We start from the raw sequence: 25,892 nt of genomic DNA, 5'->3' as shown, positions 1-25,892 counted from the left end.
ACCCACGAATCTAATGCTAGTGTTACAGGGACATATGTCGTGCCTGGTTTTTATCTGAGTGATGGGCATCCAAACTCAGGTTCTCATGCTTGCACAGCAAACCCGTGAAGGAGGCAATGAAAGGGTTGTATTTGATACTAAACACAGAGGTAACCATTCAAATGCTGTTCATTAATTTAATAACATTGGTCACTGTGGGCCAGGGCCTCTACCAGGCTTCCAAATCATCTTACATAAAAACAGACTACACAGAGATCACAGGGGAAGAGGGGACAGACACCTGACAGGTAATATACCTGAAATACAGAAATTGTGAGGTAACTGGGTATGTTTTAGAAGTCTCTAACACTCATGACACAGCTCGCTCTGTGGTACAGTAACTTTAGAGGCTAGTGTCCACTGAGCCTCTGGGAAATGCTAAGCTTTGGTTTTGCTCCTAAAACAACCACAGAGCTTCTTCCTCACGGTGCTGTGGGGTTGTAGATGACCCCAGCTGCCCCCAAGCTGAAGAGAGTCTCAGTCCTCTGAGAAAGTGCCTACTCTTGCAAACATCTTAGAATCATTGGAAGGGCCAAACCATCTTTTTGTAACAAACCAGTGGGCCCTTAAGAAGCAGTTGCTGGTTAGAGTATGATGCTTGTCCGGGTCAGAGGTGCCAAGGTTCTCTATTGATTCTGGCAGCTGATGAGAGCTGGGATCTGGCCAGTGACACCGCATGAGAACCAGGGAGAGGAAAGTCGGGCTCCTTTTTCTTGCCTTTTTACCATGATATATTCGGTGTGATGCTCTGGAACTAGCACTAGTCCAGAAGTTGGGAGCTCTCAGTTCAATTTCTAATCTTCCCAGGGACAGCAGCATAGCCTATTTTGATTCCTGGCCCTTTTCTTCCTTCCCTTCCTCTCCTGTCATCTTTCTTCTACCACCTCATGTGAAAGAGAAGATACAGTGCTTGTCACTCACCTCCATTGCTTCTCTGAAGGGCAGGGTAGGTTTTCTGGGCTACTCGGGCTAGTCATGCATGGAAAAGTGTTCTTGGTTCTGTAGAAGTGATGCGCGAAGGAGTTCTTCCTGCTCTCATCCTGGCTCCTGAGAATGGCATCTGAGAATGGCCACAGGCTGGAAAGAGACTTCAGTGAGACAAGTGCTGGGCTCTGGGTTACCCAGCATTCAGGGAAGGGAGAGGCCTTTGTGGTGTTTCCTCCTTGGCAGTGGCAAATGTAGCTTTGCGAATCTCATGTCAGGGTTGTAACAAAATGGAACCCATTGCTTTCCCTCAGCACACTTTGTTCTTTCCTGGCTACCCCACATTGCAAATTTGGCAGTAAAATGGAGTATTGTTTAGAATTGTCCTCAGTCCTCTTCAGTGTTCCCCACTGTCTCGGTCACTTGTTGCCGTGTTCAAACACCACAGCCAAAGCAAAGAAGAGTTACTTTGTGCTCACTGTTCCAGGGGTTGAGTCCATGAAGATGAGGCAGAGGCAACAGGCAAGGGGCTGCTGGAACAGCAGCTGAGAGCTCACATCTTGATCTACAAGCAGAAGGGTGGCTCAGAAAGCCTGCCCCCACCTGTCCCCAGAAACATACTTCCTCTAGCAAGGCCCCACCTCCTAGGCTTCCCAGACATCCATCAACTGGGTCAGACAATCAGATGCCTGGGATAGTAGAGCAGGCCTAAAAAAGAAATGCTGTTCCTTGTCCACCCTGGAGGTTGCTATAGAGAAGTGGGGTCCAGTGGAAACCAGAGGTGTAGATGCAAGAAGTGTAAATCCAAGGTCCTGAACCTGGCCTTGTCTGGTTACATTGCACACCTTCTTGTTGTTGTCACAGTCTCCTGCTCAGACTTCCTTTGTTTCTGCAGATAATGGCACCTGGACCCAGTTGTGGCTTGTCTCTGACTATCACGAGCATGGTTCCCTGTTTGATTATCTGAACCGCTACACAGTGACCATTGAGGGGATGATTAAGCTGGCCCTGTCTGCGGCCAGTGGGTTGGCACACCTTCACATGGAGATTGTGGGCACTCAAGGTGAGCATGAACTCAGATAAGGAACAGAAAGCTTGAGACAAAAGACCTATCCATCGTCATCTGGTCCTCTTCACTGAGGTAGCTGGGACCAAACTTTGGGAATGGTAGTTTCATCTGAGTGCCAAACTGTCTGAGCAAGAACAAAAGATAAACATGTTTCTTTATTGGCTCTGTCGTCAGCCCTCTCCTGAGGAAGGTCTGAGGTGAGATCTTGGCTGCTGTTAACACGTGGCTCAGTGGTTTGCTAAGGAATAGCATTTTGGGGTGCACTGTGAAAGAGTGGAACTAAGAAGAGGTCAGCATGCCACAAGCAAGAGTGTAGGAATCTCATGCTGAGGTTGGGCACTGCCTTGCACGTCTCATGGTGGCAAGACACGGGGCCCACCTGTCTGCAGGCTTTCCTGGAAGAGGACCAGGCTTCGTGCCAGATTGTCTTGTTGGCTCCAGATCCTGGGCTTGCCCCAGCAGCAGGTGTGAGCTCTGGGACTTGATTGGCCCTGGGCAGCAGCTCTTACTATGTGTGGTAGGAAGCCAGCGTGACAATCAGGCCCTAGTGTTGCAGGACTAATGTCAGTCCCAGTCCTCAGAGTCACCAGTTGTGTGTGTTCAGTTGTCCACCTGGGCTCTTCAGGGCTGTGGGTGGTGGTATTATAATGTTGAACAATAACCGTATCATTCTGAGGCATGTCAAGTACTTCAGGGAATGCTTTGATTCTCTCACATTCCCAGGAAGTACCATTGTTCTAACTGTCCAGAAGAGAAGGCTGAGCTACTCATGGGAGGCAAAACCAGGACTTGGCTCACAGAGTCTGGCTCAGAATCCATGCATTTTCTGTGTGTTTATCTTGCTTAAATGTACCTGGTTTTGTCTCTTCCAGGGAAGCCTGGAATTGCTCATCGAGACCTAAAGTCAAAGAATATCCTGGTTAAGAAGAACGGCATGTGTGCCATCGCAGACCTGGGCCTAGCCGTCCGTCATGACGCAGTTACTGATACCATTGACATTGCTCCAAATCAGAGGGTGGGAACCAAACGGTAGGAAGGCCCTAGGCTTCAGCCCTCACTCATCAGGAGGAAATGAAGGAGGAAATGAAATGTCTCCTTGTCCTTGAATGGCAAATGTTGGTCTTCCCTTCCTCACACTGGAACTACTGTTAGCACAGTAGTCCTAACAGACACTAGTACCAGGCAGAGCTTTCTGGACCTGTGTGAGCTGTGGCCCTTGCAAAGGGCCGTGGGGAACGAATTTAGAGCAGGAGGCCTGGTTTGGTGGCATACGCCTTTAGTCTCAGCACTTAGCAGGCTGAGCCAGGCAGATCTCCATGAGTTCAAATACACAGTGAGACCCTGGGGTAAGGCTTACTGGAGAAATGACTCCGTGATTAAGAGCATATACTGCTCTTGCACAGGACCCAGATGTGTTCCCAACGCCCATAGCAAGTTGGATGGCTCACAGCCACCTATAATTCCAGCTCCAGGAGATCCAAAGTCCTCTTCTGACCTCCTTAGGGGGTGGGCACACACACAGAGACAGACAGACAAATAGTGAAGATAACTATTTTAAAATAAAAAAAAACTAGGTGGTGATGGCTCATGCTTTTATTCCCAGCACTTGGGAGGCAGAGGCAGGTAGATAGATCTCTTGAGTTCAAGGCCAGCCTGGTCTATAGAGTGAGTTCCAGGACAGCCAGGGCTACACAGAGAAACCCTCTTGTGTGTTTTGTTTTAGTTTTTGAGTTTGTTTTTGTTTTTTGAGACAGTTTCTCTGTGTAACAGCCAGGCTGTCCTGGAACTCCCTCTGTAGAGCAGGCTGGCCTTGAACTGACAAAGATCCTCCTGCCTCTGCCTCCCAAGTGTTGGGATCAAAGGTATGCGGCACCACCACCAGGCAAGAAACCTTGCTTTAAAAAACAAACAAACAGACCAAAAAAATGAAAGATTCTGCAGCAGGGTTTTGGAGGGTAGGAGCCAGTCCTGACTGACGGCAGTGTAGAGGGTGGCTTACAGAACCCCTTGAAGGGGGCAGGGAATGTATCATGCTTGAGCTTGCAGGGCAAGGGTGCCAAGCTGAAGCAGAACTAAAGACTGGCTACCTGAGGGGTTTGGCCTGCTTTCCACTGCATTGAGAAGGGTAGGCTCTATATAGCTGACATCGTAAAATGGAGGGTGAAAGAGAAGGTCTCTGCTGTATCTAAGTGGATTACTTAAGCTGCTCCTTTTTTGTCGTTTTGACCTGAGATTGCATCTACTCAGGCTCCAAAGTGTAGCTGGGGGCATCTGCATCATATAGTTACACACAGTCACTGTGCAGTCACTAAGTGTAATTTTGATCACCTAGAATTGTTTTCACCCATCTGAAGTCAGGGAAGATAAAGTCAGAATGAAATTTAAGGTCGCTCCATCACTGGTCTCCCTGTAAAGTGACAGCTCCAGTAGCCACCTGTGTGGTCCCACAGCACAGACAATGCCAAGAAATCCAAGCAGGCTACAATAAAAATCATCTATGCTGAAACTTTCAGCTTGAATTCAAAGCAGGTTATATAGCAGAAGAGAAGTGCTCACTCCTGCTTCCCAGAGAGCTGTATTGGAGTAGTGTTCTTACTCATCCAGACCTCATGGGATGTACGTAACTGTGTTCCTCTTGCCATTCCAGATACATGGCTCCTGAAGTACTTGATGAAACCATCAACATGAAGCACTTTGACTCCTTCAAGTGTGCCGATATCTATGCTCTTGGGCTCGTATACTGGGAGATTGCGCGAAGATGCAATTCTGGAGGTACCTCCATCCTGCTTTCCTTCTCTACAGCCTGTGGAATGTTTTTTTCCCCGAGTCCTGGAGGCGGTTGTGTTGAGACGGCAGCTTGGTGTTATGTTTGTTTGCATGGGCTAAGGATGAACTAAGGGCTTTGTTCATGTTAGACAAGACTCTTCATGTTCTAACCTTAGGACCAGCTTGTCGAATAGTGTTGTTCTTTGTGATAATCATTTTGATAGCTCATTAGACACGTGACACACACACTTTTTCTCTCTCTCCCTCCCTGCTCCTCTCCCCTCACTCACTGTCTTTCTTTGTAACCTGTAGTGGAGGAGAATCCCTAGGCTGTGTATGGACCAGGGTTATGAGTCGGCAGTTTATTTTGACATCTAGGCCTTCCAGATGCAGTCCTAGCCATGTCTCTGGGGAAGCCTTGTGCTTCCTTCTTGCAGTTAGAGTGGAGCTTTCCAGGGTGACAAGTGCTCTTAGGACTTTCTTAAAGTGCCTTTTCTTCTCTCTTCATTAAAGAAACAACCAAGCCCGACAGCCACAGTTGCTTGTTCGCGTCAGAGCTTGAAGAAAAGGTTGCATCAGGGTTAGCAGGAATGTTTTTTTGTCAACTTCTATGAGTGTCTTATGATGGCCTCCAAATATTCTGTCATGTTCTCAAGTTCAAGAGCCTCTAGAGTGCCCCCTCCAGCAGGACCCTTTTTCTATTCCTACCCTTTTCTGACCGTGATGTGTGTGGTAGACAAAAGTAATGGAGGAGTTACTGAGGTAGACATGGGTTTGGGCCTCTTAAATTTTGATTGGTATGACTAAGTAAAGCTGATCAGGAAAATTCTGGAGCTAGAACGTAATATAATATACATCCATATGTACATACATATATACATGCATGCATGCATACATATAAGAATGTAATGTATATACATTCACACATAAATATATGTGTATATGTGTGTACGTGTGTATGTATATGTAGTATAAGCCCCAGCATCCCTCTTTCCACAAAGAAAAGTATCATGGGTCTTTTTAAAAATTGTTGTGTGTCTGTGATATGTATGTGTTCCCATAGGTACGTGTACATGTGTGCACATGTGGAGGCCAGAGGTTCACCTTATGTTTTTGAGACTGGGTGTCTCACTGAACCTGGAACTCATGGGTTAGCCTGAATGGCTGAGTTGTTCCAGAGATCCTCTTGTCTTTATCTCTCCTTCTGTACTGGGTTCCAGATGTGTGCTGGCTTTTATGTGAGTCGGTTGCTCATGCCTGCACATAGGTATGTTAACCACTGAGGTGTCTCCTTAGCCCTATCAGACAACACTTAAACTGTGAAGGAGCCCGTGTGCTCTTCCTAGTGGTCCAGAAGCCAGGGCTGACTATGTAGAAGCCACAGCACTTCCCCACCGCTTGCTGCATGTACTCATTGATATCATCACTGCAAGGCTGTAAAGATAGAAATATCACGCTCATTTTGTAGCTGAAGAAAGTGAGTGAGAGAAAGGCTACGCGCACAAGGTCACAGAGCTGAAACTCTAGCAGGCCAAGGCATCAGCTCCAGCTCCCACCTGCCCCTTAGACAAGTATTATCATGTCAAATTCTCTGTTTAAAAATCTTACCTAAGGGCTGGAGAGATGCTCAGTGGTTAAGAGCACCGGCTGCTCTTCTAGAGGACCCCGTCCCAGCTTTCATGTGGCAGCTCACAACCATCCTTAACTTCAATTCCAGGGGACCTGACTCCTCCTTTCTACCTCTGCCAATGCCAGGCATACCCACGGTGCACACACATAAATCAGGAGACATTCATACACATAAAATAAATAAATCTTTTTTTCCATTTTTATTTTTTTAAGATAGAGCTTCTCTGTGTAGCCCTGGCTATCATGGAATTCGCTCTATAGAACAGACTGGCTGCGAACTCAGAGATCGCCTGCCTCTGCTTCCTGAGTGCTGGGATTAAAGACGTGCACTGCCACTGCCCTGCACTTACTATGGCTTCTTATTTGTAAATCTAAAGGATAAGAATTTAAAATATGGGGGTTGGAGAGAAGGCTCAGTGGTTAAGAGCACCAGCTGTTCTTCCAGAGGTCCTGAGTTAAATTCCCAGCAACTACGTGGTGGCTCAGATCCATCTGTAATGGAATCTGATGCCCTCTTCTGGTGTACATGTATATATAATAATCCAGAAATCTTTAACAGCACACACACACACACACTAAAAAGAAAAAAGAATTTCAAACTCCAGATACTTCACTTTTAAAAGTGCATCATGGGATGCAGAAGCAAGAGGACTCCAAGCTGAAGGCCTCTGTGAATTTAGTGAGGCCCTGACAGGAGGTGAAGGGTGCTGCGGTTGTAGTCCAGTGGTAGAGCCCTTGCCTGTGGCCTGGTGTGGAGGTGAAGATCTATAATCCTGGTGTCCAGGAGGCTGAGGCCTGAGGCCAGTATAAGCCACATATAGCAAGACTTTACCTCAGAAACACAAAGGAATGCTGGGGTAGGACGGAGTCTAGTGGAGTGCTTGCCCAGCTGTGTGAGGTCTTGGGTTTTGACAGCACAGAAAACTCAGAATGGACTGCACTTAAGTCTCTTGGCTCAGAAGGTCACCTGCAGTCCATGTCCTGTAGTCTCGCTGACTGCCTCGTGTGAGGTCCATGTGATATCTCCTATGAATTGCTAGTTTGGTATATCAGTTAGAATAACATCCAGGTTGGGATTTTTTTGTTTATTCAAAGCAAAAATACATTGTGGGCATTAGTATGGGCTTCTGATACAGAGTGCAGAATGTCGGCCCTTCCCTTTGTGACGTTGACAGCCAAAGGTTCAAATTCCAACATGCCAGCTTTGATTCAAGGTCTTCACCTCCTGTGAGTCAGCTGTGTTCTTGTGAAGGAAGACAGCCAGGGGTTAGGCTGACCCACACCTGTAACCCACCTCAGAGACAGACTGAGGACCATGGGTTCAAGGCCAGCCTGAACCCCATCTGAGACACTGTGTTGAACCAAAAAGGGGAAAAATAATAAAGTACAGCCTCACCCACTTGCTTCCCACAGTGTTTCCTTGCAGTAGGAAGTGCAGGAGGACACGCTCCTTCCAGCACCCAGGGTTTTCAAGAGCCACTTTACTCTCAGCACCTGACAGGACAGACCTTCTTTTTCTAGCATTAGTGTGAACTGATGGGCTTAAAAATACCATTCTCTCTTGGCCGGGAGGTGCACGCTTGAGGCAGGAGGATCTTTTGAGTTCAAGGCCAGCTGGTCTACTTAGTGAATTTCAGGACAGCCAGGACTATATAGAGGGACCCTGTCTCAAAAGAATGAAGCAGGCCTTGAGAGCATGTTTGCGGGTTCTAGCAGGGGAGTGCAGCTGCATGTGTGCCCTTGACCAAAGACCGCTCTTCCATTTGGGGACGGCATGTAGCTTCAGGAGGCCCGGGGCGCACATGGAATGGGGAGGGAGGAAGGCAATACCTACCTAGCCAGCCAGATCAGCTGAATCCACCCTGGCATTGATGGGGCGACAGATGTCCCAGCCAGACCACTCTTACTGCTCCTGTCAGACTTCTAGCTTCTAGTCTCTTTAGATGTTATCAGCTTGGTCCTTTGGGAAATGCTCACGTGACCCTAGTAGTCCAACATTTTCTGTGCTTTTTTTTTTTTAAATGAATGAAAGATTTTTTTTGGCTATGCTTGTCAGCTTCTCTTTTTGCTGTTGTTTCTATCTGAGGTGGGTTATAAAACTGGTTTGAACTCACAGTACTGCCCCAGCCTCCCATATGCAGGCACTAGGAGCCCAGACTGTGTGTGGCTATGCTACTGTGTGCGCCTTGCTGCCATGCCTGGAATCGCAGCCTTCTCCAGAGGAACTGGGCTCATTTTTGTGGGAAATCATTGCACAGCTCGAAGCACAGCTGTCATTGGGTTTGAGGTGACTTGCCCTTCCTTCTGTTGGTGACTGCGTTATTTTCTTCTAGGAGTCCATGAAGAATATCAGCTGCCGTATTATGACTTAGTGCCCTCCGACCCTTCCATTGAGGAAATGCGAAAGGTCGTCTGTGACCAGAAGTTACGACCCAATATCCCCAACTGGTGGCAGAGTTATGAGGTAGGGAGCCTGCTTGACACTTAGGGCTTCCTCCATCTGCTGAATTTCTCTACTGGGGACAAAGGAAGGATTTGTTTATTTCTTAATGGGCCAGCTCTGAGGTTTGCCTTCCAAGTGTATCTTTTGTCTGAAAATCCAACATATAAGACTTTGTGATCATTAACATAGTGCCTGGCCTCGAGCGATGGGCTGTGGTCGTGTTGTGGCACACTGCACAGATTACAGGTCTCTGAGAGTTGAAGGTAGGTAGGAAGTGTGAGTGAGTTTTCTTTTCAGAGATTGCTCTGGTTCCTTCTCTGCATAGAGGTCTATGCAGCTGTTCCCGACTCTGAAGTACCCAAAGTCCCCAGCATTCCTGTCCCAGGCAGCTCAGATAACAGGGTGCTCAGTTTGTGCTGTTACACACACTAAGTCCTTTGCGGCTATGGTCATTTTTCCGGCCATTAGAGAGTGTCCCTTTGGAGGTGAAGCCATAAGAGAGGTAGTTAAGAAACGACAGAAACAAAAATAAGTAGAACTGGTGGGCCTATCAGAATTGCCTGTGGGTGTAGCCCAGTGCAAGACCTGGGGTCCATCCCTGTAGAACTGTCAAACTAGAAAAGTGACCCAGGAACCATAGGCCATGGAGATCAGCCATGGCTTTCAGACTGGGTACCTCAGACAGAGGCAGGCCTGAGACGGTGGTCTTGGTAGAAATTCTGCAGATAAAAGAGGTTGAGAGGGAAGAATGTGGTGAAGTGGTAGAGAGAAAATTTGAATTCTAGTCATAAGGCACCTAAAATGGGGAAGTGGTTGAAATGCGAGGAGTTTTATGATAGACCCTTAACGTCCTGGTGACTTCAGGGACGTGGTCTGCCCCGCACGGCACAGGCCCGTTACTCACAGCATTGTTTTTCTTTATTACTTATGCACTTCATTGTAACAGACAAACTTAGACTTGAGGTTCCCTGTGCTGACTTCACATCCGGAGTGGGTTGTAGCACTGCAGTCTACAGTTAGCACACCTTTCATTTGCCCACTGGCCTTTACAGCTGTGCTCATAAGAACCGCTGGGTCTACTCTGGGCAGATTTCAGGTGGAGGCACAGCTCTGATTCTGGAAAACCATGCCGGGTAAAGGCTTTCTCTTCAGGTATGAGTAGGGAGTTTGCCTCTACCTTTACAGAGCCTGGCCGCTAGGGGGCGTCTCTGCTCCTCAGAACACAATTATGGTCTCACATTTTAGCCAATGCCTTTGATTGCCTAAGGGAACAGCATTTCCCAAAATGCACCTTGGGCACCTTGAAGTGGATTTAGCTGAGTGTGAGGCTGAAAGAACCCACCTTGTGGTGCTGCCTTTACCTCCCTTATACACCTGCCCCTTAGGGTAGGAAGAGGCGAGGAAGATGTTGTGGGTGGTTCTGACCTGACTGACAGGCAGGTGACAACGAGCCAGCACCAATGGCCAAGGCTTCTGTGGTCACTTAGGTTTCTCTGTGCAGGCACTGCGGGTGATGGGGAAGATGATGCGTGAGTGCTGGTACGCCAATGGTGCTGCCCGCCTGACAGCGCTGCGCATCAAGAAGACTCTGTCCCAGCTGAGTGTGCAGGAAGATGTGAAGATCTAGGCTGCTCCGCTGCCTACACAAAGAACCTGGGCAGTGAGGACGGCTGCAGCCACCGTGCTTGAGCGTACCGGAGGCCTACCTCTTGTTTCTGCCCAGCCCTCTGGCCAGAGTCCTGGCCTGCAAGAGGGAGAGAGCCCGGGAGATGCGCACACTCCCATTTTGGGTTTGAGACACAGACTTTATATTTACCTCCTGATGGCATGGAGTCTCGGAGAGCAAATTATGTAGAGAACTCGATGCCGCAAGTTGAACTGCAGTGGGAAGTACACAGAACCCAGTGCATCTGGTGCGTAGCCAGGAATGGTAGCAGGGTGCTGGGCTCTCCCTGGAGCAACCCCTATACCTTGTGGTCTGTTGGACTGGAGGTTTTCCTCCAGGGACCAATCAACCTGGCAGCACGGTATTGAGAAGAACCGGAAGTGTAGCCCCTCTGACAGGCAGTCCTGAGCCACACCATCCCCTCTCCTCACAGACATCTAGAGGGACTGCCACTAGAGAGGCCACCTGCTGCCTGTCTGTCCAGCCAAGTGTGCATGTGCCGAGGTGTGTCCCACATTGTGCCTGGTCTGTGCCACGCCCTTACACGTGTGTGTATGTGTGTCTGTAGGTGCACACTTACCTGCTTGAGCTTTCTGTGCATGTGCAGGCCAAGGTGTGCTGGTGCCTCTTGTCACAGTGAGCAGCGTCTGGTTAACTTGGTGCCCTCCTGAAGGTCTCTCCTGTTCCCAGCCTCTGTCAGGGTGATCCTCTTCTCAGCAGGCTGCTTGCCACCCTGTGTCACAGATCTTCCTCCCCCATTTCAGACTAGAACCAAAGCTGGCCCACTTGTCCATGGTAGGAGAGGCTTTTGGGTCAAAATAAGGGGAGGGGAGCAGGATGAGCAGAGACAGAATGTTGTGCAAGTCTTGGGTGTTGTGTTTCGACATCAGCCATGGGAAGCGAGCCAGCCAAGGGCATCTTCCTCAGCAGCAGTGAGGAAGGGGGGGCCAGGAGATCTGAAGCCAGATCTCGGGATTCGGATTGGAATGTGACATCTGTTTGTCCCACCCCAGAGTCTGCACACTGCAGTGTATATTTTTGGTGGTGGTGGTGGGTTTGGGGTGGGAAGGGATGGGCTGCAGGGAGTGGGGAGGGAGTCGGGTGGGAGGGAGGGAGGCATCCGCATGAGCCTTCTTGTACTGGATTCTCTGATGAGGCTAGAGGGAAGATGAGAGATTGGCATCCACTTCAGGGCCCCTGCTGAAGGGAGCAGTCTGAGCTGAATATGGTGTTTACCTAAGTGTAGTATTGAATGGATTCTGGAAGCTTGGCTGGGGGTGGTGATTTGGTCAGCATATCTTAGGTATATATAACTTTGAAGCCATAACTTTTAACTGGAGTGGTTTATTTTTAATTCATTTTATTTTATTTTATTGGGAAGATCAGGATTTTAACTTTAATACTGTTAAGTTTTTATGAAAGGAAAACCATCTCTATGTGACAATTACCTCTTAGTCTGTTTGTTTTTAAAGAAATCCCTAAAACAAACAAAACACCACAGAAATTCTCTAGAATCAGACGCACATAGTTCAGTCACTGGAACGTTTGTCTTTGCACCTGAGCCTGCTCCCACTCAGCAGTGAGAGTTTTTCCTCCCTGGGGACTTGGTGTCTTGTATTGCATGCACACCCCATCCCTCAAGCACCCCAGCCTTTTGTGCATTGTCCACCTGGTTGCACCCTTCCCAGACATTTGCTCAGCAAGTTTGGGGTGAGTGCCTGTGGGGACAGGCTGGCTGCTGCGTGCTGCACCAGGAGCATTGAAGGAGGAGCTGAATCGTGAGTGGGTGAGCCCTGTTTTTGAGACCAGAAGGGCCCATGGCCACCGGTTCTGAGAGCCTTTGTGAGCCTAGGATTACGGTTCTTAAGACCACTGAGGAAAAAGGAGCCTATATCCCATCGGGCAGAGAGCAATGAGCCCTGGAGTTTAGAAACCCAGGTGAAACCCCAAAGCACTGCCTTGGTTGTACACCCCTTTCTGCCCCAGGGGAGGCATGAATATACACAGGGAAACTGCCTCCAGCCCAGCTTCTCCTGCCTTGGGCTCCCCGTTTTCTTAACCTTTCTATTTATTTCCTGGTGTATAACTTCTTTCCTTGCATTAAAGGGATCTTCCTTTAATTCTTTGGGCCAATTTACTGGCCATTGAACTATTTCTCTTGAGTCCCAATTATGTCATTGGGGGGAACCTCTTAGCCCACCCCTGCTGACGTCCCGCCCCACCTGCAGCTGCACCTTGTGATTACAGGTGAGGATGGAACTGTAGAGTCCTCTGCTGTCTGCCAGCATACGCCCACAGCGACTCCTGCGCCACTAGCCCGCACTGGGGCCCTTCCGCCCCTGTATGTAGTCCAGCTCATCCGCCTCTCAGGAAGACTTGAGCAGGTTTGGGGAAATGCCACCCCATCCCACTACTCTTTACATTAAGCTGAGAGTTGGGAGAAACTAAAGCTGTGTTTTGGCTCCCTAAGGCTACCCTGATCAACAGGGCTACCTGCACCTCTGGATTCTGGATTCACAGACCAAGTCCAAGCCTGTTCTTAGGTCGCCGTCAAGGCTCCTGAATGGCTTTTTCGGTACTTCTGTTTGTTTTTGTACAATTTGTTAGAAAGGACTGTAAAATAGCCACTTAGACACTTTACCTCTTCAGTATGCAAATGTAAATAGATTGTAATATAGGAAATTTTTGTTTTAATATAAAAACGAGCCTGTCCGGTTTCTGCTGTACATTATTAAAGTTTTATTCAGAGCTGCTGTGGTGCTCTCTGCCTTCCATATGTAATGACTTCCCAGGGCTCGGCCAGGGTGGGGATGGCGGGGCCCGTGTGTGCTGCTGACCTGCACATCAGGTCTTCTGGAACTTGCCATGTGACCGAAGCAGCCGGAGGTAGCAGAGACTGCATTGTGCTGTGTTTTTAGCATTTTGGTCTGTTTACCAAAAAGGACATTGGTCCTAATTGATGACGGTCCACTGACCCCGAGGCAGGTAAAGAGCTCCCCCAGTGTTACTTCCGCTTGCCAAAGCATGGCTGATGCTCATCACTCTAGTTGGTGCTAGAACCTGGGAAAGTGGAGCCTAAAAATGAAGCCGACTAAAGTCTCATGCAATAGTCAGCTTTACTCAGAGCATCTGAGGGCAAAGTTCCCGCGAGCTGATGCTGTGCACAAGCACAGGGACTAGCCGCGTGCAGCACAAACATGTTTTCCCACAGAGGCATATATACAGATAGCGACAGCCAGTCCTGGTGAGTGAGCTGAATTAAGGTCACCTGGACGGGGCACGTAAACACATTCCAAGAACAAGTCCGAGTTTTTGAAGAAACAGGTCGCAAGACTCTTGTTTTCTCTGAGTGTTCTCACAAGCACTCAGTTCTCACACCACTCCATTCTTGGACCTTGTTCCGGCAGGCTGGGTGTAAATGTTCCAAAATAATGAGCTAGGAGCAGTCTCGGGTTCAGATGGGGTCCCTAGGATTCCTTCCACCAGGCACCCAGTTCTGCAGTGTCCCCAAAGATGACTGAAGCTTCATGTTCTAACACCTGGTGCCACAGCTTCTGCCTGCAGACTCTGCTGCGCACTAGAAAGGACAAGCAGCTCCTGGGTGTCTGCAGGTTTCCAGTGCTCCTGTTCTCTCTTCTAAGCAAAGGCCCATAAGACACGTTTGAGGGTGGCTGTTGTATTGTTCAGTTAACATTAGCAAAGGTCTATTGAAAACTTACTGTGAGCAGGGAAAGGACTCAGTTGGTAAAAGCATTTGCATGGTGAGGTGGGAGACCGGGACAGGAGAATCGTCCTCTAACCCAGCTCCAGGCCGTGGCATGTGCATGCACAGCACCCTGCCCCAACACACACACAGCGCGACTGTCAGAATGGTAAAGCCTGTGACGCTGTGGACATCGAATTATCTGAAAAGTGAGTCACTTGGTATTTTGTTCCACAGCCATTTTTGACCCCTGGATTTGTGTTTGGATTTTTACGGTCTTGGGAATGTGCTTGCTAAACACAAAGCAAGATTGGGAGTAATTACAGTGCCAGCCACTGCCAAGGGGAACATAAACACGATGTGACGAGAGTGAGCAGCAGGTTTTGGATGAAGCAGTCATGGTAGGACTAGGATTCTGTAGAAAGCAACCATGGCGATAACGGAGTTTTTAGGGGGTGTATGAGAGACAGGTTTTAAGGCACTTAGTTGTGAGGGGAGGCAAATCAAAAATCTGAAAAATGACCAACAGGCTGGAGCCCCACAGGGAGACTTGGTCCTGCAGTCTTGAATCTGAAGGCAGAGTTCTTCCTTGGACGCCTCAGTGCAAGGCTTTTAACTGTAGAAAACCCATAGACATCCACAGAAACGCTGTTGTTAGGATAAGTGTCCCCTGAAGGTTTATCTCTGGGATGTGGCGACTCTACGCCCTTGGGAATATGCCCTTGTATTAGTCACGTTTTTCTCGGTTACAAAGTTCCGATAGAAACAACTTTAAGGAAAGGAAAAGTCTGCCCGATGGCAGGAGCTGGAAGATGCAGCTGGTCACGGTGCCTACTCAGGAGCCACAGCTGCTCATTCTCAGCTTCGCTCCTCTTTTTATGCAGCATGGGACAGTGCCACCCTCATTTGAGAGACCAAAGGTGGGGGTGTGGGCTCTGGAGGTTTTGGGCACAGATGAGCTTTTAGCTATTTCCTGAGTATCCTTAGGATTTAAAATACAGGCAGGACACAGAAACGTGTAAGCCAGGCCCCTGGCTTCAAGGACTGCTCACCCTGGAGAGGTCACATTTGAACAAATATAAGGCAGACTGGGGCAAAGTCCAATTACAGAGCAATACTGGGCATCCCAGAACCACAGGTGAGGCATCTAGGGAAAGGAGGACAGGACTCTCCAGGGCCTTCCTTGCTGCAGAACAGATGGCTACTGGGGGAGGCAAGACCATGGCAAGAACAGACTGGACGCTGAAGAACACAGGAAGGAGGAGGTTGGGGTAAAAGGGACATCTATTTTGAAGTAGTCACTGGCCTGCTGACTGAGCGGGGGAGGGGCTCCAGTCAAAGATGTTACCATTCAAGACCCACCAGCGCATAAGACAAGGTAATGGGGGGGGGAGACCAAAATATATGCATGAATGAAATTGTCAAAGCATAAAAAGTTAAAAACCAAGCATAAATACTACTGTGTCTAGGTAGTATAATTCTAGCACTGAGGCAATTTTAAGGCTAGCCTGAACTACATAACACCTGTCTCTAAATCAAGGTGGCCCTGAAGGGTGAAGAACTGAAGGCATTCGGCCTTCAATCCCAGCACTTGAGAGGCAGAGGCAAAGGAGGGTCTGTGCCAGGCTGGTCCACATAGTGAGTCCGAGCCAGCCAGGGATACAGTGAGACTCTCACTCACATGATCGGAGCCTGATCCCCGAATCCCACGTAATAGGAGAGAAACAGCTTCCACAGGTCGTCCTCCGACCTCCACACTCTCACAGATACACAATAAATAAACACTTGGCTGGAGACATGAGTGATAGTTAAAGGCATTGTTGCTCTTGGAAAGAACTGGGGTTCCATCTCAGTGCCCACATGGCGGCTGACAGCTGTCACTCCAGTTCTAGGAGACTCCAGCAGCCTCTCCTGGCCTCTGTGGGCTACAGGCATGCACTTGCATACATGTAGGCAAAACACTCATTTTATAAAATAAAGATAAATCTTGACAACACAAATCCAAACATGATCATTTTGGCCACATCAAGGCAGCCAGGAATATAAGAAGGGGTTCCCTGAAGCTGTCACAGTGTTGAGAAGGGGCAGGCGGCAGAAGTGGCAAAGCTCTTAACTCTGCTGAGACAACTCCCTCTGTGCTAATCAGTAAACTTCCCTCTTGTGTTGGTCTCCAAGTTTTTTAATTGATTTATTTTTATTTTATGTGCATTTTGTCTGTGTGAGGGTGTCAGATCTTGGAGTTATAGACAGTTGTGAACTGCCATGTGGGTGCTGGGATTTGAACCCGGGTCCTCTGGAAGAGCAATCAGTGCCCTTAACTGCTGAACCATCTCTCCAGTCCCCAAACATCTCTTTTTTTTTTGCTTTTTTTTTATTGAGAAAAGGAAAAAAAAAAAAAAAAACAAGTTTCCGCCTCCTCCCAGCCTCCCATTTCCCTCCCCCTCCTCCCACCCTTCTCCCCCTCCCTCTCTAGTCCAAAGAGCAGTCAGGGTGCCCTGCCCTGTGGTAGGTCTTAGGTCCTCCCCACTCCGACCATATGGAAGGTGAACATCCAAACTGGGTAGGTGCCCACAAAGCCAGCACATTAAGTAGGATCAAAACCCCTTGCCATTGTCCTTGGCTTCTCATCAGCCCTCATTGTTCGCCATGTTCAGAGAGTCCGGTTTTATCCCATGCTTTTTCAGTCACAGTCCAGCTGGCCTTGGTGAGCTCCCAGTAGATCAGCTCCACTGTCTCAATGGGTGGGTGCACCCCTCGTGGTCCCGACTTCGTTGCTCATGTTCTCCCTCCTTCCGCTCCTCATTGGGACCTTGGGAGCGCAGTCCAGTGCTCCAGTGTGGATCTCTGTCTCTATCTCCATCCATCACCAGATGAAGGTTCTATGGTCATATGCAAGATATTCGTCAGTATTGCTATAGGATAGGCTCATTACAGGTTCCCTATCCTCAGCTGCCCAAGGAACTAACTGGGGACATAGCCTTGGGCTCCTGGGAGCCACTCTAGGTTCAAGTCTCTTGCCAACCCTAAGGTGGCTCCCTTATCTAAGAATTGTGCTTCCGTGCTCCCCTATCCAACCTTCCTTTATCCCAATCATCCTGTTTCCCCAAGTTCCCCCCATCCTCCCCTTCTCCCTTTTCTCTCCCCATATCCCCTTACCCCCATTCCATCCCACCCCCAAGATCCCAATTCTCACCCGGGCAATTTTGTCTACTTACCATAGCCAAAAGGATAACTATATGTTTTTCCTTGGGTTCACCTTCTTACTTATCTTCCCAAACATCTCTTATTAACTAGCATGCCTACTGTACCATAAGTTAAAACCTACTGGAGCTGGTGGTGCTTAGCTATCATTCACGCTGATTCCCAACGATGTATAAAACTGGTGTGTGGTGATGCGTACGTCTCAGCAGAGAGGCAGGACAGAAGTCCATGGTTATCCTTGGCTGTACACTGATTTTAAGGTCCTGTGATAGAGACCCTTCTGAAAATCAAAATCACCAAAACAAAAGCAAAACCTTACTTTCCACTCTTCACGTAGGGATAATGCCACTGAAGGGTATCTTTTTTTTAAGACTTATTTATTTATTTATTTATTTTGTTTACGGTGTTCTGTCTGCATGTATGCCCGAAGGCCAGAAGAGGGCACCAGATTTCATTACAGGTGGTTGTGAGCCACCATGTGGTTGCTGGGAATTGAACTCAGGACTTCTGGAAGAACAATCAGTGCTCTTAACCTCTGAGCCATCTCTTCAGCCCCCATTGAAGGGTATCTTAATTTGTTCCTGCTGCCAATCGGTCTGGACCGGATAGGGCAAGCCTTTAATCTCAGCATTTTTTTGAGGCAGAGACAGGCAGATCTCTGAGTTCAAGGCCAGCCTGGTTTACAGAGTGAGTTTCGGGTGAGCCAGGGCTATGTTGTATGATGTTTTACTCTTTTGGTTTTTTTGAGGGTTCCACCACCCAGCTCCCAAATAAATCACACACAGAGGCTTATATGAACGCCTGGCCTTAGCTTGTTTCTTTTTTTTTTCCTTTTTCTTTTTATTTATTTATTTTTCTTAGCTTGTTTCTTGCCAGCTTTTCTTAAATTATCCTGACTACCGTTGACCTCTGGGGTCTTATCTTTCTTAATTCTATATATTTTTTTTTACTTCTTTCTCTGCGGCTTGCTATGTGGCTGGCCCCTGATGTCCTCCTCTCCTTGTTCTCTTGCTCCTTGGTTCTCCTTCTATTTATCCTCTCTGCCTGCCAGCCCTGCCTATCCTTGCTCCTGCCTCACTATTGGGCATTCAGCTCTTTATTGGGACCAACAGGTGTTTTAGACAGGCAAAGAATCACAGTTCCACAGTTGATCAAATGCAGCATAAACAAAAGCAACACGCTTGAAAATAATATTTCCAAACAGGGCTACATTGTGAGACACTTGGAGGCATTTTCTCTTTTGAGTCTCCCTCCTTTCAGATAACTCCAGCCTGTGTCAAACTGACACAGAACCAGCCAGCACCAGTCCCATGTCAGGACAGAGCCCTGCTGACTGAACCACCTTCTAAAGACTCTCCCATCACTCCGAGGGCTGAGCTGTGGGACACCAGCATGCAAACACAGCCGGGGTTGTGAGCAAGCACAGGAGTGGCATGGCCCTGCTTGTCTGTAGGGAAAGTTTGTACTGACGTTTGGAGGAACCTGCAGCGGTGGTGGTGGGGAGGACACAACAGGACTGGGAGGAGAGACAGAGCCAGTGGGCAGGGGACACATGGTTTGTGATCAGACACAAACCATTGCGGAAAGGAGAAATTGGCTTCTGTCTGGAGCCAGTGGCAGAGCCTTGGTCTAAAGGTCTAGCATGTGTTTGGGTGTCGGGAGCCTGATGCACAGCGCTGTCCCCGGAGAGGAAGCCAGGGATGATGCTATGGAACAGGTGTGCACTTGCCAACAGAGAAGAGCTCTGTGGAGTCCGGGCCCGAAGAGCTGTCACTCTCTGCCTTTCCCACGAGTGCCTGTGCTGAAGGGAGGGTAAGATAATATATACTCCACATCTTAGGAGTAAGACGTTGCTGCCCTGAGGAGAACCAGACTGAGTATCCCTTCTGTGGCTCCAGCCTGGCCAACCAAGGCCCATGGCCTCTGGATGCGACTAGACCATGAGACACCCATATTCAACACAAACTGTCCTGTCTGGCTCCTACCTGAAGACCTCCTCGGAGTCTCGTCACTGAGCTGTATTGGATCAGGCCTGCCACTAGAACCCTCCCTTCGCCGGGCTCCCGCACCAGCACCAACACCAGCCCATGAACATTGTTAGGCAATAGAAGTCGTTAAGAAAACAAGCGTTCCCTGCCCAGCCAGCTGCCCTCGGGCTGTTCTACATCTCCTGCAAGCAGTGATGTCATACAAAACTGAAGCCCAAACCCTCATTCCTGGTGGACCAGAGAGCCAGCTGAGCCCCAGGCCCTGCCCTCCTGCCACCCACCCCCACCCCCACCCCCAGGGCAGAAGCAGAGGTGGCATCCACAGAGCTGTTCAGCCTTGCCAGTTCTGGGTCCTGAAGTAACTGCTTCACTGAGACTCGAAGGCCGATCTTCCACACTCTAGTGTTCCAACTCCCTGAGGGAACCCCAGAGTTTAAGCAGGTCTGTGAGGTCATGGAAGTCACTTCTCCCATTTCCTCACAGGGGATTGTGGATTGGTGGGAGACTTGGCAAAGGGTTGTCCTAAGGAAGTGGGAAGGGGCTTTATCCATTAGACGGTCCCTACCAATCCCACATAGTCCAGGTCCCTTCTTAGACTGACCCCATCTCAACCAGGGCAGCTAAAGCCAAAGAACTGGGAAACCTGAACTCCCTGGGAACAGGACACCTGCCCCTGCATTAGCTGCAGACGAAGTATAGATTTCTCAGGAGCAGATCCACAGGGGATTTGCTGGGAGGCATGGGAGGTGGGGGGGGGGGTTGGCAAGGGACATCTGGAGTGGCAGGAGGCCTGCTGATGGCTGCAGCAGACTGGAGGACCAGAACAGATGCTAGACAAGGGGCGTGGCTAAGGAGATTGGGGAGAGCAGAAGGCTGAGCTCTGGAGCTGTGCTGTGAAGGGAGGTTACTGTTCCCAGAAAACCCAGCAACTGCCTCCAGTCTCCAGTGCATTTCCCCTGCATCACCTCCTGTAACACCTGCATCTGCGTTACCCTCTGGGTACAGCACCACTGTACCATAAGTGAGCCAGGCAGGACCTGGAGATTGAAAGAACACACAAGAGACCTGGGTCATTCGAAAGGAGATCAGCCGAATGCCATTTATTCAAACTTAGGGAAAACCTTAAATACCTAGCTGCTGCACATGGAATTCTCCCAGGCAGGTGGGAAATTACCACGCCCAAGGTGGCGTCAACAATGCCCTATAGCTAACCACCAGACAGGGCAGGGGGAGCACAGGAACAAACAGGAAATGCTGGCTGGCCAGAGACTGTCCTCAAAATGAATCCTGGGAGCAGGGGTAGACCCATGGGCCCTACAACCTCCCTCCTTGAAAGTCCCTCACTGTGAACTCAGTGACCAAGTGAGATCCTCCTGACAGGGACAAAGGCTGTGTGTCCAGGTGAGGCGGGCTAGAGTCTGGAGAATTTCCACCACAATGCTCATGACCAGCAGAGGGCATCACCATCCCACAGGGAGGCACCCAGGACTACCCTTCCCCTGCTGGAGAATCCAAGGAGATAGCAGAGAAGCAGGGGGTGATCAGGCTCTCCCCCAGCTGACAGGAGTCCTGGCTTCCCAAGCCCATCCTCTCTCAGGCTGCTGTTACAGGCAGGAGGGCTTGGACCACACTCACCTTTTCCAGAACGTGAGGCCCCGTCCAGTTCTGAAATCCTAGCATTTGAGGAAACCATGCCGAGGACTTATAGAAATTGCCTTTTCTGGGTTCACACTTGCTCTGGGTTTTCTAGTACCTTCCTTCTCAGGTGAGAACTTCAGTCCCCTGTGCTGGCTTCTCCCTAGAGGTCAGAGGCTGCCGGACTTGCACGAACTGGGACTATGGGGAAGACTATCTGCTCTCCGTCAGCCGGAAGGTCTGTGTCTAAGGCTGTTAGACACAGATTCCGTTAAGTAATCCTCTGGAGTAGGGAGGTGGCTCCTTCATAGAAGAGGTTGTGCAGGGTCCTCTTGGGGAGGGACCTTTCATGGATAAGCACTGGAATGAATATGAAAGAAACTCTTGGGCCGTCTGTCTTTGTAATTCCCCCCCACCCCCCACCCCCCGCTACAGATGTCGTCTGTCAGGAGCAGGCAACAGACGGTCCAGGGGTCCATCTGTGTTACTGTTCTCAATAGAGTCCCATGTTTCCCCACCGACACTCTCTTGGCCCCTAGACTGATTGCCACTTGGTGATAAAGGAAGGAGAAACACTAAGGTAGCTAGACCTCAGTTCTAAGCCACCCCTACTCCCAACCCCGTGGGCATCCTGCCATATGGACTTGTGCAATTTTTGAGTGTGGAGGAACACCCCTCCTACCTCCCTCTTGTATGGTGTGGGGGCGCAGGGGTCTGGGGGTGGGCAAAACACAGGGAAATAGCCAGACTGTTGTACTGAAACAGGTAGAAGAAAGCCTTCCCCGGCCTCTGAGATATGGTCTTCTGGCCTTTGCTCCCTCCTGCCCCCGGGTGGTATGTGGTATATGTCTTATGTAGTGCTTGCACAGTAGGCTGTCCCCTGCCGGACCAAGCGCCTCTGTTATACCAGGGCCCAGCCAGTTCCTGGTACGAAGCAGGGCCCACTGAAGTCAGAGGAGGTAGGCTGGAGCTCTAGATCCAGGCGGCCTTGTTCGGGACCTCAGCTTTGCCTCAGTGTACCTCCCTCCCTGGCAAGGTGCTTTCTGCCTGGGTGTCTCCTCCTCTGTCAGGGGTAACAGTGTACCTACTTCATAAGGTCGAAGCGCACATGTAGTGGCTCATCTCCGAATGTGGAACCGGCCCTCTTTGTGGTAGCTAGACACTGACCACTTTCCTCTCTCACTTCTTATTTGGGAGTTACACAGACGTGGGCTGGGTCATCGTCTCTCCTGCACTCTAGCAGCCATGGTAACAAAGAGCACGAGGACAGGATTAGAGAATGGCTCAGCACCCGCCATGCCCCAGCTCTTAGCACCACTGAGGGAAGGGAGCCTGAACTCCAGCACCGGGAGGAGGGCTCTGAATTAAATCTACTTGCAGGTTTCCGCTGTCTCCCTTTCTCCCCGCTTTGGCTGGGAAAGGAAGGAGAAACCCTCATCCCCTCACTCCCACTGCGAGGGGCTTCTGCGGTCAGTTCATAGATGTCTCCCCGTCCTTTTTCAGAAACCATAACCCTCCCCCTGCACGTCCCACCTCCAGGCTTCCCCACCGAGTCTGACCCCCCACCCTCCTTTCCCGGATTCCAAACCTTCCCTCAGCTTATTTACCACTTTTTACTGTGCCCGCATCTCCACGAACCACTAAAGCCATCGTTCATTCCCAAACTTCAAATCTCATCCAACAAGCATTCACAGACTGCTTCCAGGTAGCACGGATTGCCCAGATGTCCTGTCCGTTCTGCTGCCGGGGGTGACTAGACTTACCCCACTGAGTGCCCAAGTTCCCCAGAGTTTCCCGAGCCCGGCGGTCTACGGCGCTGAGGGCGGGGCTCGCCATAGCGGGTCCCCCACCCCCGGGGCGGTGCTTGCGTGTCGGGGGCGAGGCCATTGGAGGCCGCTCCCCACGCCTCTCGGGAGTCTATAAAGCAAGACTACGCGGGCCCGCTCAGCTGGACTCCCCCAGCCAACACTGCAGAGCAGAGTGAGAGCAGCCTCTCAGGGGCGCCAGGCGCCGGAGCCATGACCCTCCGCCGACTCAGGAAGCTGCAGCAGAAGGAGGAGGCTGCGGCCGCACCGGACCCTGCTGGTCCGGCTCCCGACTCGGAAGCAACTCCGACCCGCTCGGGCCCCCCAACCGCCGCCGCTCCGCCTGGAGCCCCGGGAGACGAGCTGTACGCCGCGCTGGAGGACTACCATCCTGCGGAGCTGTACCGCGCGCTCGCAGTGTCCGGGGGCACCCTGCCCCGCCGAAAGGTGCGTTCCCTAACCTACGCCCCCAGACTCAGAACCGCGTGTCAGCGCCAGGGCCACCCGCCTCGCTCGGCCCTGTCCTCAAAAGGCGCCCACTCCCGGCTCGGATGGCTGTGGTCCCTGCCACCACGACGCCCCCAGTTGGGTTGGCTCTCCACTCCACTCCCCACGCGCGAACGCCCCATCTCCTCCCACTCTCCTGCTTTGACTCCGCCCCAGCACCCCCTTTCTCCTCCTGGCTCCATCTGGCTTTCTGCCGCCTCCCGCTCAGCCTGTCGGTGTCTAGAAGTCTAGAAACTCTCAGGACCCCCTCGCCGAGCACCTCCTGAAGTTGGAGCAAGAAGGGCTAGGGAAAGGACCCCGCCACTTGCTTCAGATAAGTTGAGGGTCCTGGAGCCCCGGGCGAGAGAGAAACTAATGGCTCCTTAGAAGTAGTGCTGCGAATTCCCGAGAACACCCCCTCCGCGCCGGGCTTCCCGGGCTCAGGGCCTCACGCTTTGTCCCGCATCTAAGATGCGGGTTGTGAGAGCACCGCCCTCCTGACTTCAGCCAGGACCGGACGCGGTGGGAGAGGTCACAGGGCAGGAAGGATGCGGGCCGCACCCGCTCGCTCTCTGCGTCCCCCTCCCCCCGTACTCCCCAGTTAGTGAGACTGTTCTTCTGGCCTGGGAAGACCTGAGTACTGAGACCACAGACCTAGGTTAGGGAAAAGGGATGGGTGGCCTTTCCACGCGGCCCCCACCTTCTCTCCTGGTCCCTGGCTCCCCACTTCACACAATGAACAGCTTGTTGAGAATTTGCATTTTATGAAAATCGGGTTGAAAGACAAAGGGGTCTCTCTGTATTACCCAGTCCTTCCTCCTTGGCCTATTTGGGTACTGTCCCCACCCTGAGGCTAATTTTTGGTTCTGAAAGAGGGTCCCCTTCTCCTCCTAGCTTTGGGGCAGCTTGGGGGTTAGGGAGTGTTACCCAGAGCACAACCCAGGAAGGCCTCAAGCTGTTTTGGCACTTTGGGGAAGGGTTGATCCGGGATGGGACTTCCTCCATCCTCTAAGAACTAACATCTTAGGAGGGACAGAGTTTGTTTTAGGCTCTCTGGGGCCCTGAAGAGTTGGGGGGGGGGGTCTTCTCCAAAAAAGAAACCCCCGTTTCTCAACTATAGTGTGAGACAGATTTGACTCGGATTTTTTTATTTAGTTATATACTTTGGTTTTTTTTTTAATTTATTACTTTGTTTAAAAAATGCACGGCGATATCAAGAGACTCAGGTCTATCTGGAGGACACACGGCCTGCTGCATCCACAGCCGGCCCCCAGGCAACCTGTTCTTAGGAGCTTTGGCACCTCTACCACTTCAGGCTGGCATTGCCAGCCTCCTGTCCGAGCTCCTGACTCTCTGCTTTCCCAGACTACTGTCTGTCTGAACCATTAATTGGACAGACCCAGCTGGCTGGGACCGTGGACTTATTAGGACCTTAAGTCTGGTGGCTTCTTACCCTTCTTTCTCTGCAACTAGGGGAAAGCTCCTGCCTCAGCTTTTGGGGCCTGGAAGGCCTGGCCCATCAGACATGATCCCAGCAGTGAAGATCATCATAAAGTCACCCATCTAGAACCCAGAACAGTTGTGTCCCGGAGGTCCCAGGGTTGGTGTGAACTCCGGGAGGGGGAATAGTAGCCTCACTTGGCAGATAGTTACACCAGCACCAAAGCAGAGGGCAGGGTGGGAGGGAAGACTGGCAACAGGAAATGGAGTGCTACACTCAGAACTGGGATTCAGGTCAGAGTCTCAGCACCTGCTCAAGGGCAGCCCCACTTCTCACTGTCTTTTCTGGCCATTTTCCTACCCAGGGCTCAGGATTCCGGTGGAAGAATTTCAGCCAGAGCCCTGAACAGCAGCGGTGAGTCACCCCCACCCAAAGCCCCTGCTGTGGGCCAGAAAAGTGAGTTGTTGGGGGAGGGGGAGCACCACACAGCAGCTCAACCCACTCCCCCTGGAAGGCATCTTCCATCCTTGAGCATCACTTCCCTGCTGGGATTGAGGGGCAGGTGGGGGTGTGGGCTGTATGAAGGGGCGGCAGAATAAAGGGGGGGGCACTTTTGAGTCATTAGGTGCTCCTTAACCACCCCCAATCTCTGTCAGTTGCCTCTTCCTGGATTAGTGAGAGGTGGCGGCTAGGAAGTAGGAGACACCGTGGGAGTCTCCTAACTTGTCCTCTGTGGCTTCCCTAAGCCCACCCAGCCCACCACAGTGGACCCAGACACTATATGACCAGATGTTTGAGTCTGACACCCCAAACCTTTAGTCTCGTGTGGATCCCATCCCATGGTCTCATCCCATGGCTGCACTTGGATTTGAGATGTGGAAGGGCTCAGTGCTTACCCCAGGACCCAAAGCTTAGGTTCCCTTTAGCCCGTGTGTCATGCCTGATTTGGACCTGGCTTCCCTTGAAATGGGCCAGCAAACTGTGGCCTACTGGACAAACTTAGTTTAATTTTTTTGGTTTTATTTTTCTTGTTTGTTTTGTTTGTTGTTTTCTTTCTTTTTCTTTTTTCTTTTTTTTTTTTTTTTTTTTTTTTTTTT

At 50.4% G+C, this 25,892-nt stretch overlaps 2 protein-coding genes across 2 annotated transcripts in view; both read left to right on the top strand.

Moving 5' to 3' along the window:
* Acvr1b (activin A receptor type 1B) overlaps positions 1-11,612 on the top strand; it is a 38,060-nt gene extending 26,448 nt beyond the window's left edge. The window contains exons 5-9 of the mRNA XM_005353864.3: positions 1,859-2,026; positions 2,905-3,061; positions 4,680-4,804; positions 8,761-8,891; positions 10,372-11,612. Of these exons, the coding sequence (XP_005353921.1) occupies positions 1,859-2,026; positions 2,905-3,061; positions 4,680-4,804; positions 8,761-8,891; positions 10,372-10,497 (707 nt within the window). The 3' untranslated portion in view covers positions 10,498-11,612. The remainder of the gene's footprint in view (positions 1-1,858; positions 2,027-2,904; positions 3,062-4,679; positions 4,805-8,760; positions 8,892-10,371) is intronic.
* An 11,412-nt stretch (positions 11,613-23,024) lies between these two features.
* The window catches only part of Grasp (general receptor for phosphoinositides 1 associated scaffold protein), a 7,562-nt gene continuing 4,694 nt past the window's right edge, over positions 23,025-25,892 (top strand). Inside the window, exons 1-2 of the mRNA XM_005353863.2 lie at positions 23,025-23,315; positions 25,160-25,209. Of these exons, the coding sequence (XP_005353920.1) occupies positions 23,082-23,315; positions 25,160-25,209 (284 nt within the window). The 5' untranslated portion in view covers positions 23,025-23,081. The remainder of the gene's footprint in view (positions 23,316-25,159; positions 25,210-25,892) is intronic.

Source organism: Microtus ochrogaster, chromosome 15 (assembly GCF_000317375.1).
Source record: "Microtus ochrogaster isolate Prairie Vole_2 chromosome 15, MicOch1.0, whole genome shotgun sequence".
NCBI classification, from domain to species: Eukaryota; Metazoa; Chordata; class Mammalia; order Rodentia; family Cricetidae; genus Microtus; species Microtus ochrogaster.
This window is presented reverse-complemented; position numbering and strand designations above follow the sequence as displayed.